A 17,034-nucleotide genomic window follows, 5' to 3' on the forward strand; every position below is an offset into this window, starting at 1 on the left:
AAATAAACACAATTGAATAATTAATAAAACATTAATTTATTAAAATGCCAGTACACCTGAGAGCATTGCATTAATTAACAGCACGTGCTTCAGAAGACACAAGAGACATACATAGGACGTTAGTAGATTTTTCAATTATTTTATTTATTTATTTATTTATTCATTCATATTTATTATTATTATTTTTTATTTTATTTTTTTTTTTTTTTAATTCTTCATGGGGTACTAGTGGCCCCAAACCAATGCCTGTTGTTCTTGAAGCAATTGATACCCTGCTTCACTTTAGTACTTTTAGTTATTGTTTCTTCCTTTCCTTGAAACTTCTTTTGCCACTAACCGACAAGGTTTTTGATACTAATGTTAGAATAGCATGACATCCGTGAGAAGAAAGAAACGATTATTAGCACACAGCCATGAAATAAACAAGTGCAGTTACTCAAATATTGTTTGTTTGTTTGTTTAAAATGACAGGTCTTTCCTCCTTCCTAGAATAAAAGCTGTTCAGAGGCATTTTTCATAATATAATATTTATTTTCATTTGATCTTCAGATGTACAATAAATTGTGAACCTAAAATCAGTCCATCAGTTAAACTAAGTATCCAGTCACAGTGCTATGGACCGCAGTGTTCTAAGATATCTGCTTACCAATGGATACTTTATAAACAATGCCTATCTGCCACAAATAATGACACTGTTTGGAGGAAAATACAAGATTTGCAACTTATCACAACTACATCCCTCGATTCTAGCAGTATTGTAATCAAAGAAGACTCCCTTGATGGCGGAAAGTACTACCGGCTGGCAGTGTTTGTTAAAACTACGGACGGTCAACAAGGAATGAGTGCTCACGATATCTCCACTGCATCACCACCTACAGAGGGAACGTGTTCCATCACTCCATCAAATGGTACTTCACTGAAGACTGTTTTTAACCTGAACTGTAGTGACTGGGAAAGTGACAGCACCCCTCTCTCTTACTTGTTTCAATATCAACTACAGAATGGTCTACATGGGCTGTTATACTATGGCTCTGGAAGTAGCGTTAACTCGTGGCTGCCATCTGGAAATCTGTCTTGGAATTATACTGTGAAGTTCAATGTCACAGTGACTGATAAAAATGGCGTGTCTGCTCCAACAGTTCATTTGTCTGTGCAGGTACAGTATATCCTTGATTATGTTAACTCTTGCGTCACATTACATGTATATTAAATAACATGTTGTCACTTTTAACAACCAATATTTTGTCACATTGCACATGAATATTTCTTTAGGTTGAACCATTTCCAGAGCTCTTGAGACCAGATCAAATCAGCAGACGTATAACAGCAAATGACAGCGAGTTTAATAATGCAATCAAAGATGGGGATATCAGCAAGGCAGAACAAATAGCAAATCCAGTCCTTCAAGCACTTTTAGAAGATACTACAATGGATTCAACCAAAAAACCCATGGTATTAATTAACTTTCATTTAATCGCTGTTTATCTAAATATGCATGTAGTTTGTTCTGCACCATAGGTTCAAAGTTATCATTTCATGTAGACTACCAGTAGTCCCTCTTTTGCTTAGTCCGTCGAACGTGACGCGAAAGAAAACCGCGAGAAAAAATGGCTGTATGAAATCCTGGGGGCAAGAAGCACTTCTCGACCCCAGGATTTCACGCGGCCATTTTTTCCTCGTGGTTTATTTACGGTCGCTCTCGATGGACTGAGCGGAAGAGGAACTACTCGTGGTCTACATATCATCAGATGAGCGTAAATTTAATTATGAGTTCAGTTCTCTTTCTAAAGTCTTGATCAATATGATTTCTTAAAACATAAGCAGGCGAATATTAACGTCAAAGGCCGACGTTTCGGCGTTATCGTGACACCATTCTCAAAGCAAAGTGAATAAATAATGCAAAGATTTGATTTCTTTACAGTCTCCAAAAATTAGGATAATAACAAAGGATCACAAGTTCTTCAAGTAAATACCTTTGCGCGAATCGAGTCCGTTTGCTCGTTTAGGGATGGTTTAAGTTTTCTTATAAAAAGCATCTTCTTAATTAGGCAATCAAATTTGTTAGAACATTTAGTAAGCACGTGAAATTGTTCTGAAAGACATGGAAGTACGTTCGAGTTATGTTCGCTCAAATAATGTTTACAAATTGACGACGATTTTTGTTTGTGTCCATCAACGCGTTCGTGGAGGTGGCCGCGAGTGTAACCAACATATCCTGCATCACACAGGTTACATTGAAATTTATAAACTAGGCGTATGTATTGTTGGTTAACAGTGGCTGGCTTGACTTCTCGAACTTAAAGGTCTTCGTTGAGTTTTCTGCTGATGAACACGGGCTGAATTGTGGTCTTAATTTTTGAGCTGAGGTCTGTGAGACGTTTCCTCACTACATTAACAGAGGCCCGATCTTTAATAATACTTTATTCAAATACAGAGTACAAAGAGTATTTGAAAAGGAGGACCATGAGGTTATCCCTGTTTAGGTCCCCTAACTAAAATTACAATCTAAAATTAAAAATTTTAAAATATCTATCACGTAAATAATCAACAATTTAAATTTAAATGGTATGATAACTCGGATGGCGGGTGCAGTCGTTTTGGTTGATGGAATGTGCTGCTGGTCTGACACTGTGGAATCTACGAATTGCTTGACAGCCAAATTGAATAAGTGCCTCAAGTACTTTTAAAAGCTTTAAGAATACGGTCTCAAGTCCATCGCATTCTTGTGAGAAGTACGACCAGTCGGAAGATATGTGGTAAGCTCGATCTAACATGGTGGTAATTAGACTACGCTTGTACCGATTATCCACGTGGCTCTGGTAGTGGAGTAAGAGGCCTATATTAGTTGGTTTTACGTAGACCTTGGTCTTGATTCTGGGAGCTAAGTTTAACAGTTCAACACTGATGAAAGGAAGCGAGGCATTCCTTTCCACCTCCATAGCAAAATTTACTGATGGGTGGCAGTGGTTTAGGGTGTCAATGCTTTCTGTGCATTTAAATCAGATTCAAACATTTTATACAGTTGTGAATATAAAATGCAACTAGTACATGCATTTAACCACTTAATTGGTTGATTATTTTTCTGTCCTCTCCTAAATTTGCTTTATATCAATGACCATGTTAGCATTTTAATTAAATTGTGAAGTGTTCTAATAAACATTTGAGTTCTTTCAACAAAGGAATCTCAGTTCATCGCGTTCAAACATGAGGAAATCAAAACTATATGATTTGCCAAAAACATAGCCTGCGTTCAGATGTCTACTTTACTTTTCTTTTCACGAGGGAAAAGTGAGGTCTATGAAGCGAGGCACGGTTCCTGAAACTTGCCGTTCTCTTTTCACTGTCGGTGAGGCAAAACAGAACCAACTCGCGGGAAAACAAATTCAACTCACCAAGGCAAAACAAAAGCAATTCACTGCAAAACAAAATCAACTTAACACGGAAAAAAAATCAATTCACGGCATAACAAAATCAATTTACGCAAAACTAAGTCAACTCACGGCAAAACAAATTCAGTTGACGGCAAAACAAAATCAATTCATGGCAAAACAAAATCAACTCACGGCAAAACAGAATCAACTCAGGTTCAAAGCTAAACAAAATCAACTCAGGCAAAACAATATCAATTCACAGCAAAACAAAATCAATTCACGGCAGAACAAAATCAATTCACGGCAAAACAAAATCAATTCACGGCAAAACAAAATCAACTCAGGCGAAACAGAATCAACTCACGGCAAAGCAAAATCAACTCACGGCACAATTTAGTCTAACAAACAAAATTTAGTCCATTATTCTGTAGTCCTTGATATTCACCTTTGAAAATTTTACTAAAACAATTATTCGCCTCAGGCTCAGTGAACATTGCTGAATATTCCCTGAGACGAATATTCCCTTAGACTTCGCCTTGGTGAATATTCACCAATGATCACTTCGCCTTCGGCGAATAATTGTTAAATAACATTACCCTTCCAAATATTGAAGTGCTTTCTAATTATTTATTGCGAGTCCTCGCACTGAGATAAAACGACCTTTTAGACATAGTCACGTGACTGATAACGGCATCACCAAGTTTGTGGAAAATATAACATATTTCATGAAAAGAGATATTTTCTCATAATGTGGTATTCTTCCGGACTTCAAACTCACAATTGAAGTTATATGACTGCACATTTTTCAGCTGCAAAAGATGATGGGAAGGTTCTTATTATAATTATAATATCATTTTTAATTATCATTATCATATCACGAGATATGCTTTAAGTCAAATTCTGAACAGTTATTTGTTTTTGGAATTTGCTGAAATGTCAGTACAGAAACTCATCTGGCATTGTTCTCCCTACAAATTCTATAAATTGCAGATTCAAGACTTCATCATTGAAAAGATTACCTCACTGCAAGTGAAAAGTCTTCCGGACCTTTTGCAAAGCTCCTCCATTATAGGGTCAGCTCTTCAGGAAACAGTGTCTCTCAAGTCACTAGTGAGCAACTTCAATTCAGTTCAATTCAATTTTGATTTAAACTCTCACAAAGATTAATTTTACAGAGGTGTCAGGAAAAGAATAGAATACATATAAATATATCATACAAATTACGTATAGAAGATGCTAAATAGCATTAATGAAATAATTTACAATTGTGATTAAAAAAATAAAGTGTTAAAGAGAGAAAGAAAAGGAGATAAAGGAAGACAAATAGTTTTAATACAAGGTTGACTCTGTGGAGTTTGAGACACCTAAATAGTTTATGGATCCAATCGAGTAGGTGCCCCAAAGTAACTAAATTTAGCAGAAGGAATACAGTGTTAAATAAACAATTTAGGTTAAAAGTATTTCTTCAAGATCTAACTAACAAAAAAAGAACTAATTACATTTCAACTTAAAAACTAATAATATTATTATAGCTGTCATTAAAGATGTGTCTATTATTCATTGTAGTGTAAGATACGACAGATGAATTTTACACGTTTGTCTTACGATGGAGTCACTTTGAGATGTTGAAACTTGACTTTGTCCCAAATGGGTAAATGTCCCGTATACAAACCTCTGCACTTTCAGAGCACACCAACGAGACGGGACATTTTATCCATTTGGGACAAAGTCACGTTTATTGATCGTGACCCTCACTGGTACACAAGAAGGGTCAAGGAAGCTATCCATATAAGACTTCATCCAAATAACATCAATAGAGATAGTGGAACCGAAATTCCTGAAGTATAGATACCTACAATCAAAAGGCACAACAGCCGCCCAATTGCAATGTGGACCTATGAGGAAACAGCGTCACAAAGTCGGAATAATAATGAGGATCGAAATGCACCAATAGCAGCGAACCAAGGTGTTGCAAATACCGACACGTAAACAATCGACCTCATCACCTGATGAAGACTAGCAGTATAGCAGTCGAAACGTCGCGATCAACATCTCAAAGTGACTCCATCGTGAGACAAACGAGTAAAATTCATCTGTCCTATTATCATAACTGTCAATTTTTTTTTATATAGTTTTACGAAATCTAAAAAATGGAGTAATTTGCTTGATAGTAATTGGTAGTGAATTCCAGAAGTTGGTACCAGTGTAATGAAGAGAGCGAATACCATATTGGGTAGTTCGAACTGATTTTATAAACAAATTTTCATTCAGTGACTGACGCAAAATAAATGTTGAGGGTATAGAAGGAGGATGCTGGGTTGCGGAGAGGGGAGATGATCAGAAAAGGGGATTCCCCTTTCCTGGTTTACCTATATATTTCTCCAATCTCACATCCTGAGGAATTTTACCTGGACCCTCGACATTTCACCCTGGACCCTCGACATTTTACCCTGGACCCTCGACATTTTACCCTGGACCCTCGGCATTTTACCCTGGACCCTCGACATTTTACCCTGGACCCTCGACATTTTAACCTGGACCATCGACATTTTACCCTGGACCCTCGACATTGTACCCTATATCTTCGACATTTTACCCTCTACCCTCGACATTTTACCCTCGAACCTCAACAGTTTACCCTCGACTCTTGACATTTTAGCTACAGCGAGCCTTGATAAGGTATTGTTGCCTCAGATTCAGCCAAGCAGATAAGAACTTATTTTGTTGCTGGCGACACTTTCTATTGATAGGGATCCTCATTGTCTGCTATTGATTCAATGACATCATTCTTATGGAACACTACTCAAGATAAAGATGTGGCAAAGGTACCGCTGGTCACCCAATCTGCAGAAAACTTAGGCTCCTGTCTTAACAGCTTGCTGAAGGCAGGAGCAGTCATTGCATCAGGAGATGTTGGGTCTGATCTTCGAGAAAAGGTTAATATTTGCCATTTTGTATTGTTAAGGGCGGTCAGTTGTTTCTTCATTGAAATAGACAAGGACACACTTTGATCTATAACTTCGACGATAATCCTGATTCCTTAACATTACCTAACTTGCAAAAATATTACACAACACTCGTTACAGTGGTAAAATTTTTCCCATGTTTGGCACTGGCTACATGTTTTCCCCCACATGACTCAGCTTACATGTTTTCCTATGCTTGGCACTGGTTACATGTTTTCCCACACATGACTCGCCTTCCACGTTTTCCTTTGTTTGGCACTGGTTACATGTTTTCCCACACATGACTCAGCTTACATGTTTCCCTATGTTTAGCGGTGGTTACATGTTTTCCCACACATGACTCAGCTTACATGTTTTCCTGTGCTTGGCGCTGGTTACATGTTTTCCCACACATGACTTGGCTGACATATTTTCACACACTTGGCACTGGCTATACACATGTTTATTCATTGCTTGGCTCTGAAGCAAGTGCAAAACATTTCCCGCCTTTGCAGTTGGTATATGTTTTGCACCTGGTCATGTTTTCCCAAGCTTGACGGCATCTACTTCAGTTTTTGGCTTTGCTTGGATTGATTCATTGGGGAAACTGTTGCTTTTCTTGTGATTGGTTGACCACATGTGAGTACTTTGGAGTTTCATTTATAAAACAGCTCTTTTTCGTTTTTGTTTTGTTTTGTTTTGTTTTTCAGGGTGAACGTTTAGTCAAGAGAACCATGAACATTATCCGCTTAGTTGGAGATGCAGTGCTGGCACTAAGAGTTCCGAATGAAGAAATGATAACGATTGAGACGACAGGACTGACCATGACCTTAGGTCGCCATAGCCCGGATAAACTTGTAGGATTAAATATTATAGAAAAAAATGCCAGATTTGTTTTACCGGCTGAAAAGAAAGCATTGGAGTCCAGCGGAATACAGGGAGAAAGTTTTGTGGATACTCAGGTATGGATATTGTATCAAGCAACAAATGATGATAGTCCTGAGGGAAACAAGTTTGTTTTCCTTTCAAACGTAACATTTCTGAAACGTGTGGTTAGAGATGTTTCCCTCGACTTCATCTCGAGAAACACTGAGAAACTTACTGTTCTGATCGTGACCGAAAATAAAGCGTACAGTTAGATAGTCACTAAACAAAACGTTTTTTGAGTAGCATCATGGCCTAGCACGTGGTCTTTAAATCTAGGTACATTTCTTTTGTATTGTAACAACGGATTTGATTGCTTTTCGGAAGCTATAGATCTCTTCCCTAATCTCCATCTGGGGCACCTTCTCTTTAACGTTATTAATGCCGGGCAGTTGATGAAAGTTTTTGTCCTTTTGCAGATGCTATCAATTCCATTCAATCCTTACACCTGGGACAGTACTAAGCAAAGAGTAAACTCTGATGTCTTAGCTCTGGACTTAAAAGATGACACACGCAAGCTGATCAAAGTATCAAATCTCTCAAACAACGTCACCATCGTTTCACCATTACAAAACCAGAAGGTCTCCTTCGAAAATTGGCAGTATTTCACCCAGAATGATAATCTACGTTTTCACGTGATTGATGTTGAGTACGAAAATACCCTGATAATGCTGGAAATCACACCTATTGAGGCAAATACAAATCTGTTTGTGTACTTACGATATGGTCAGCGGCCAACCAAGGAAGAGCATGACCTCAACGCCACTGTCTCGAAGAGCGAAAAGTGTGTTTGGTCACCAGGTGCGCATGGCAGAAAGGATGGCAAAACTAAATGTTCCCAGCTAACGAGTCCAATAGAAACTCTCGCCAAGCGATCAGGGAAGTACTTTCTTGGAGTGCAAGGCTATAACAAAAGTGGAACAAACTCTCACAAGAGGGCGAAAAGATCTTGTTTCGGAAATAGACGACAAAAGCGTTCATGTGTCGAGGTCAAAGATCCCCCTCTCACTTCCCCTCAGGGCAAAAATTTAACTGTGGTGCCAGTATACGATTCTAAATCGGATCAAAACTATACTCTGAGGGTAGCCCTTGGGAGCTGTGTCTTCTGGTCAGAGGAGAGGGAAAAGTGGATAACAGAGGGCTGTCGGGTGAGTGGTGTAAACGTTCTTCAGTCAGGTCTCATTTGTCATTTTCAGTTTTGCAATCTAGTGATGTTTAGAAGCCTCTACTTCTGAAATTCTGATATGAAAGAGTAATCCGCCGCAGCTGTCCAGGGCATATAATGGTTTGTGTAATTTGACGCAGGCTGTAGCATTCTAGTGCTTGTTTACGACAGATTTTCAACCCGTAATGAAGTGATTATTTCAAGGCTGTGGTGAAATTCTTTTTATGATGAAATTTTTAACAGACTGCCAGAGAAAAAAAATAATTGTGAGAGAACGTTTTACAAGCAGCGTGATCAGCTTTTGCTAGCCTGCGTACTACAAATGATAATGTGGAGAATTTTAAATGATTTAATTTAATCTCGTTTTTTTTTTCCGTTTATTTTTTACCAGGTTTTATCAGCAACATACAACCGATTTATCAATTGTTCCTGTAATCATCTGACTTCATTTGGAGGGGCTCTTTTGATTAAACCGAATCCCATTGATTTTGACAAGGTCTCAGTGGAGTTCAAGAAACTCGAAGAAACTGGAAACGTTGCAGTTATTGTGACGATCTCTGTAGTTCTCCTGTGCTATATTGTCGTGCTGCTTATCGTTAGAAAAGCGGATAAAAAGGAGGCCAGAAATGTAAGTATTGATGAGGATAATTTATTTCAATAGGGTGCATAATTACAGTCAAGGCTGTAGTCTTCCTTATGGCCCTATATATGAAACTAAATTATGACATGACTTATTACAGGAAGTTTAACCATATCGATTTATAAGTATTAATGTTGGGTTGAACTGTAAAATCCGCTGTTTTGAACATCTTACAAACTTGCCGGGTTCTACCCTGGAATCCAACGATTTCAATTCAACAAGTTTGGAATTCATACAAATGCAGCTTGTAAAAAAAGGTGTTGTAAATTTAAGCACAACGGGCTAGCAGAGGGCTCGAGGCTGCACCCTTGGAGAAACTTTTCGGTCTTTAATCCGATGCAGCTCAAACTTTGCAGTGATAGAACTTTCAATTTCAAACAATCGTATGGGTTTTTTTTTGTTATTATTTAAATAATTTTCCCCTGTTAAGATCCAAAATGTAATTAATTCGGATAGAACTCGTTAAGATAAAGTGAAATGCGAAAAACTTATTAAAAAAGACATGATAGATGCGAATGCAGCCATAATACTACTGGAAAAAAGACCAGAAAAAATTTTCAGGCTTTGCAAATCGGGGGAAATTCAAAGCTCCAAACTCTATATCTTCAAAAGGGATTATGCTTCTTCAAATAATATTTAACTTTCTGACGCACCCGCTGAAATGATCGAGCTGGTACATAAACAATTGTAGAGTCAAGTGATTTATGGAAGAAAAAAAAGTGGCAATTACAGTTGATTGATTGGTTGATAAAGAAACAAATTAAATTTAGCGGAACACCTCCTTACGGTCACCTCGTTAATACAGTCACGTCGTTATTACGGCCGTGTTGTTTTTTTGTCCTGGCAAAGCGCCCGTACATTTTCTCATAAGAAAACCCCGTCCATGCGGCCACCCTGTTAATACGGCCAACGGTCACGATCTGAAATCCCAACCTACAACCAACCAAATACGCATTTGTTTTTTGTTTGTTCTTTTTTTTTGTTTGTTTTGTTTTGTTTGGTTAAACAAAAGAAAAACTGCTGAGCGATTCTCTTGTTTGTTCAAACGCCTGTATTATGTCATTGACCTCTGTCGTTAACAAATCAAACACAATTTCTTTCACAAAGAGGTCACTTAAAATAGATCCCATTAATGCTGGGAAATTTTCATGGCCCGTTGGTGACCGTTTTCAGTTAACGGGGTTCCAGTTTATTCGTTATTATCATGATCTTACCCTGAGCCGTCAAAACTTCAGGTCTAGTATCTCACAGTACATTAATAATTGAAATCCACTTTGATTCTAGACTAGTCTGCCAGTGCATCTACCCTCCACAGCAAGCTGCTCACACATCTATCGGATAATCATTTCCACGGGCGTGTGGAGAAATTCAGGTACAACAGCTAAGGTTGCCATGGAGATATACGGTAGTGAAGGAAGCAGCGGAATTGTTCAGCTCAATTTAGACGAGCCTGGCGTGGATAATTTTCTCTTTGCTCGTGGAAACACGGATGTGTTTGTTCTTAATCTTAGTCAGTCTCTTGGCGCGATTCAGGCATTGCGAATTGGTCATGACAACTCTGGTGAGAGCCCTTCCTGGTTTCTAGAAGAAATAGTTGTTCTTGACGAACAGGTGAATCACGGTTGGACGTTTACCAGCAGCCAGTGGCTTGCTCTGGAGCGAGAAGACGGTCGAATTGAGCGAATCATTGAACAGGCGCCAAATGAGGGCACTTTTAGACACGAGATGCTAAAACGTTGGTGGAGAGGTCTGACTGAAACCCATCTTTGGGTTTCAGTTCTAGCGAAGCCGAGGAGAAGCCGCTTTACAAGAGTACAGCGGGCGTCGTGCTGCCTGTCAGTGCTGCTTACAGCCATGTTTGCTAACGCGATGTTCTATAAGTTGGAAGGCAAATCTGAGCAAGTGCTTCAAGTAGGACCCCTTAAATTCTCGTGGGCCCAAATCATTATCACTTTGAAAAGTGCACTTATCGTTGCACCCATAAACATTGTGACAGTATTCCTTTTTCAGAAAGGAGCAAGTGAGACTCTGTGTTGTCGTAAAGCGAGGTGGCTTACCTACCTGGCCTGGTTCTTCTTGTTTAGTTCTTGTGTTGTTTCTGCTTCGTTTACCATCTTCTACAGCTTGATTTGGGGAAAGAGCACCAGCGAGCAGTGGCTAGCCTCAGCACTTATATCACTGGGGCAGGATGTGACAATTACAGAACCTGCGAAAGTGTTATTTATTGCGACATTCCTCGCTGCCATTCTCAAATGGAAAAGGAGTAGATCTGAAGGACGCCAAAGCCATAAAGCAGCTAAACGTAGCCCCTCACAACAGCGACTGTGGAAAATGAAGCTATCTGAAATGGAAGACATGAGGAAACAACAGCTAAAGAAAAAGAACTTGTCGCTTCTTTACTTCGAGCTTGTCGTTTACGTCCTGTTCATCTTCCTGGTGATGGTCTTATGTTATGGCAACCGGAATAGTTACCAATATCACATGACAAAGTCCATCCGGGATGGGTTACCAAACTTCGAAAAGGTAAGTATTGTCAACAATGAAACAAGTCTGGGTTAACTCCAAAGTGAGTTATCATGTGGATTCGTTTGGTTTTTTTATCTCTTCATTGTTAATAGAGGGGAATAGTTATGAAGTCCGGCAAACATCAAAGGAGCAAACAAAGATGCCAAAATTTATGTTGGAAAGTCCACGACCGTGCACAATCTTTTGTTTTGCGTTCATACACTATGTATGAGTTACCAAATCAAAACATTTCTATTGGTTAGTTCCTCGGTCAGTAGCAAACAACTATTTTGTTTTGTGCACGGTCAAGGCCAAAAAAGAGAGCAAAACCATACAACAAAGATCTTTTTCGAGTTTCATAACCATTCCCCCCTATTAACTATGATTTGCTGAATTGCTCTGTTCAACATATTCTACCAAAATGTGCAGTGAGTACGAACAGTAGGCGTGATGTTTAAAACCAAAGCGAAATGTTATTCAATTAATTCAACTGAGTCAGAGCGGTTTTCACTTGAGCGTCGAAAAGTAAATTGGTTTTGTCGTATCATGCTACACGATTGGCTTAAAAACCTCGCGCCATTTTGTCAAGCATAACCAATCGTGACTCGCCCGCACACGTTTTCCTGCGCTTTGCGTCAGCTTCATGCATTTACTTCGATTATCGATTGGTTCATTGGTCTGTGTCCTATGTGACTGGCTTATAAGTGATTACTTTGGGTTTGGTTTTACGATATTCATTCGGAAACCGCTCTATGTTTTTAGAGAGGTTTTAAATTGAGCGTTAAAAAGTAACTGGCTATTTCGAATAGCGGAATTAATAGTGATAATTTTATTCTGGAATAAGGTCAGTCGAACGCACCCTGAGAATGAGTCCAACTTATTTCAGTGCTTAGAAAGTGGCGTCATAAGACATGCGGAATGGAAGCGATTTCGGCTTGGTCCATAATCTTGCGGCGGAAAAGGGAGCAAGGGAAATATTACTGCAGTATGGAACTCGCGTTAGTTCAATAACATTCATATATTCACCAGTCCATTTTCTCTTTCTCTTTTTTCTATGATAGGTTAATGATAACGAGAAGCTCTGGAGCTGGTTAAATGAGGCTTTTATCCCAGGTGTGTTTGCGGGCCGATGGTACAATGGCCAACAAGAGAATCAAACAGTGTACATTGGAGACAAGCACTCAATCCTTGTTGGGATGGCTCGAGCCCGCCAACTAAGAGTTAAACCGAGTAAGTTTTGGTCTCAAAGCTCAATGTTTTGCAATGGCAATAATCGCCACTTTAATTGTATCCGGAAGAAAGTCCATACAGAGGCTCAGGTAATGGCTAATCCATGGCGGTCTTAAAGGAGTTACGCCGGTCTCGGTTTGTACATCTTGACAAGTCTTGCCTAAATATTTTAAGTGCGTCATTTGTAATGCGTTTTAATCTTTTCAATCCTTTACCATCGTTGTTCCTTTACTGTTTATTATTATCTCTTTGGTGTTTCTCTACTTTAATAAGCTACTAGTATCCGGTTTCTTTCAACTTAAAGGTAATTTTGCGTGTGGCCAAAATTACTTAAAATACCGTGATTGAGCTACTTCAGTCACTATTTTGTGGGCTGAAGACAAATAAACAATAGCCTCCATTTGGCACGGAAATACCCTCGGATATTTGTCCTTGGACATTATCTGTTCCGAGAAGCGAACGGTCCTCTGAGAGTGTAGCTCGAGGAACACTGTGAGCTTTGAGGAATAGATAATGTCCACGGACAAACATCGGAGAATATTTTCGGGCCAAATGAAAGCTATTGTGTTTATTATCCTTCAAATATTTTTCGCAACACGCGCTGATTTGAAAATTGGGGAATATCACTCGGATATTCCCCAGTTTTTACTGGCACGAGTTATTCAGTCATGTGACGCGTTTAGACCAGTCGCGCGAGTGAAAATACTTGATGGATTATAAATATATCTTTTTAGATGTTTTGGTGGGTAGTATCGCTGTTTACTTTTTTCTCAGGCATCTGAGCGGGCAAGAATCCTAAATCTTCGAATTTGATTGGCTAATCATACGCACGTGACCGGTCCAGCTTTTTACGATACGGCCCACGGGCCGGATGTTTTCTTCGCTGCGTAAATTTCGCTCCTAAAAGTTAGCGGTAATCGTCAATCTTTTGCCTTTTTTACACATCCATCGACGATTAGTCAACGCAAGTTTATCTCTGTTCACTTTAAAATGGCAAGGAAAGTCACTGTAAGTAAATTCAATTCAGTGTTTTGAAGTTGTGAGAGTTTGCTTGGTTGTTTGTAGCTTGCCGCTGTAATGGCGCGTAATCCTGTGTTTCTCTCGCCGTAAAATTTATGTCAATTTCAGTCGAGTTTACATCTCTGATCGTTGCTGTATTTAGGAGAATTGCTGTGGAATACACTTCACGAATTTCCTTGCTTTCTGCCACTCAATTTACGGTAGAAAAGTCTGACAGAAATTGTTTTTGAAGTAAAACTTCAAACTTCGCACGAAATTTCACAGCGTAAAAACAATTTTGGAGAACTTTAGTGGTGAAATAAATGCAACTAGCATAAAGTAGTTCGAAAACAATCCGTTCTTCAATACATCTTTCTTTGCCTGTTATCTAAGATACTCGCTCGTTGCTGAGATTTTTTGCAAATCGTTAGTATACGGCGCGCAAGCCGATTCAATGCCAAGAGTTGCGTAAACAAACCCATTTGTAATCTGTAAAACCAATTTACTGCAGGAAAAAAGAAAAAACATGTTATTTGCCGGGTTAGGGTCGGTCTGTATGGTGAAAAACTGTGACCTCGGGCTTGAAAATTTTGAAGACCTCGGTCACAGTTTTTCACCATACGGACCGACCCTAAGCCGGCAAATAACACATATATATTTTTACGAGTTCTGCCGTATTTTGACTCGCCCTACGGGCTCGTCAAAATACAAACAACGAGTGAAAATATAAAGCGATACTACAAACCAAAACATCTTATAATAGAACTATTATTAAATTCGGTTTGTCGCGTTCACTATTGCTTTAACTAAAATTGTCCAAAAGCAAATGTACTTGTTTCTTCAACATGTTGTTGGACCCTTGACGAGTGAGAAAAGCAGTCTATGAGTTATATCTACTTGGACATTTGTCAAAGTAGGTTCATTCTGATTATAGCATTAGGTAGTATGTTCTGATTAACTACTTTGCAGTATAACAGAGCCTTCTTCAAGGCATGAACACCTATTTTCTAATAATGGCTTTGTAAACATTTCAGCATCCTGTAAAGTGGACTATATGACGAGAATATTTCCGGTGTGCTACGACGGATACGGTCTAGAAAATGAAGATAGAACCCCCTATAGTAAACCAACCTGGAAGCCCACCGACAAGTCTTCGAGTCACGAGGAGCTACTTCGACTTTGCCCGAAGCCCTGGCGATACCAGAATCCGGGGGAGAGTGAAACTGTGCCCAAGTGGGGACAATTCTCATTTTACCCTGGTGGAGGATTCGTAGCTGACTTAGGATACGAGAACGCAACAGGTTTTAGCATTATTAAGAATTTAAACACTAATGGCTGGCTGGACAGACAAACCAGAGCTGTTATTATGGAATTCTCAGCCTTCAACCCGTCAGTAAATGTTTTAGCTGTTGCAACGTATTTCTACGAAGTTGGGGCGTCAGGACACACGGCAACGTTCAAGAGAATTGATGTTCTCTCTTTGCCCTCCACTCAGACCGCCGCCAAACAGTTGTATATGATCTGTGTTCTTTTATTTATCATCTTCGTGCTTTGGTACCTTGGACGAGAGGGTTGCAAGCTCTACAAGCGGGGTTTCCGGTATTTTAAATCCTTCTGGAACTGGATAGAACTGTGTCAGGTGTTTTTCTCCGTGCTAGCTATTATTATGTATGTGGTACAATCGGAAAAAGTGTCTTCGGCCATCAGAAAATTACAAGAAAACGTGTATGGTCATGTGAGTTTCCAAGAAGCTCTGGTTTGGCGCGAGGTAGATAATGTCGTTCTTGGTTTGTTGGTGTTTGTGATCTCTGTGAAGCTCTTGCACCTGATAAGATTCAATAAACACGTTGCTGTGTTTTCCATAACATTGAAGAATAGTGCGAGACATCTCGCATCTTTCAGTGTTATTTTCCTAATTCTTTTCATTGCCTTCTTGCACTTTGGTATTCTGATTTTCGGAGCTGGATTTGAGCGCTATTCATCGTTTCTAAAAGGTAGTGTTTTCCAAGTAGAGTTGACTCTGGGTCGAGTGAAAGCAAGGCCAGTCAATCAGTTAGAGCTCACCAACAAAATGTTCGGAAGAATTTTCGCAGCCATGATTCTGCTGAGTACTACCATTTTGGCGATGAACTTCTTCATCGTCATACTGAACGACGCACTTGCAGAAGCAAAGAACACTGCAAAGGAAAGCCCACTTTACGACCCTGGCATGGACGAATGCAGCTGGAAGAAAACAAACCAACGCCATCAATTTTATGATAAGATAAGTAATGGTTTACGCCAGCGGAAACGCGAGGAAACGTTAGCCCGGTCAAGCATCAGGAAAAAAGCATCAGGAAATCCGAAGCAAAAGAACTCGAAAAAAAGGTCCTTCTTTGATCAAGGCAGTAATGTTATTGTATATCCGAAGCATACAAGGAATGAGCATCGCTGCCATCTTAATAAGACGGGAAAGAAAGTACGTTTCGCAGAGGATGTCACTAAGTCTCAACTGAGAAGATTACAGGCGACCAAGAAAGATCTATTCCAACGCTTGGACAGTATAGTCCAAGCATATTCCAGAGAGGCCGAGCAGGAAGAGAAATTTGAGTTGATTATGAATGAGATGGGTGTCCATAACTCTTTGGTTCCCATGGTACGTAAACGTTAGAGCTTTTTCGAATGAGTCATTTGAATATCACGAGCGACCAGTTAGCATTCCCGACATCACTGAATGAATGAAAAAAAAAATTTAACTGAGGCCATATTAAAATTTTCGTTTTACATAATGTGACCGACTGAAAACAAATTAATTCCTTTAAGAAACAAACAAAGTATGCTTTGTTAAAAAACATGATTTGTGTTTCTACTAGTTTGTCCAGGGTATGCATTTTAACTTTTCCATTGTTCTCCAGGAATTGTTCGACCTCACTAAGCGTTTAGCCGCATTTCTTTGTAAATAATTAAATTGATCCTAGTACGGACTGAAAAAAATGTAAAAACTTGACCAAATAACTGTGTAATTTCCAATCATGACAGCACTGCAGCTAACGACTACGTTGCTATTGACAACTGCCCTGTATTTCCAGCCTTATGGTTATTTTGAGGAAACGATACTTTTTAATTTTTCGCTTATTAGTTTAACTTATGTATAAATATTAGATACAAATAAAGTTGTTGTTGTAGTTAATTAAACCACATTTTGTGACGAACTACGATTTTGCCCAGTGGGCCGCCACAGCAGCCTTATTCGCATTTTTTTATTGTCTTCCAAAG

At 39.1% G+C, this 17,034-nt stretch overlaps 1 protein-coding gene across 1 annotated transcript; it reads left to right on the forward strand.

The window, feature by feature from the left end:
- Nucleotides 1-527: 527 nt before the first annotated feature.
- On the forward strand, nucleotides 528-16,842 carry LOC145486335 (polycystin-1-like protein 2). Its single transcript, XM_081464973.1, has 10 exons — nucleotides 528-1,156; nucleotides 1,273-1,452; nucleotides 4,362-4,481; nucleotides 6,122-6,307; nucleotides 7,027-7,278; nucleotides 7,660-8,388; nucleotides 8,797-9,033; nucleotides 10,330-11,568; nucleotides 12,612-12,780; nucleotides 14,814-16,842. The coding sequence occupies exons 1-10, from the start codon at nucleotides 839-841 to the stop codon at nucleotides 16,427-16,429; spliced, it is 5,046 nt and encodes a 1,681-aa protein (XP_081321099.1). The 5' UTR covers nucleotides 528-838; the 3' UTR covers nucleotides 16,430-16,842.
- The last annotated feature ends 192 nt before the right edge of the window (nucleotides 16,843-17,034 follow it).

This window comes from Orbicella franksi, chromosome 5 (genome assembly GCF_964199315.1).
Source record: "Orbicella franksi chromosome 5, jaOrbFran1.1, whole genome shotgun sequence".
Taxonomy (NCBI): domain Eukaryota; kingdom Metazoa; phylum Cnidaria; class Anthozoa; order Scleractinia; family Merulinidae; genus Orbicella; species Orbicella franksi.

What these genes read in the sequence shown, in the direction of transcription:
- LOC145486335 (XM_081464973.1), top strand. Translation starts at nt 839, where the DNA reads ATGAGTGCTCACGATATCTCCACTGCATCACCACCTACAGAGGGAACG. An exon ending in AAAGTTTTGTGGATACTCAG is followed by an intron (nt 7,279 to 7,659) that starts GTATGGATATTG and finishes GTCCTTTTGCAG; the next exon opens with ATGCTATCAATTCCATTCAA. An exon ending in GGATAACAGAGGGCTGTCGG is followed by an intron (nt 8,389 to 8,796) that starts GTGAGTGGTGTA and finishes ATTTTTTACCAG; the next exon opens with GTTTTATCAGCAACATACAA.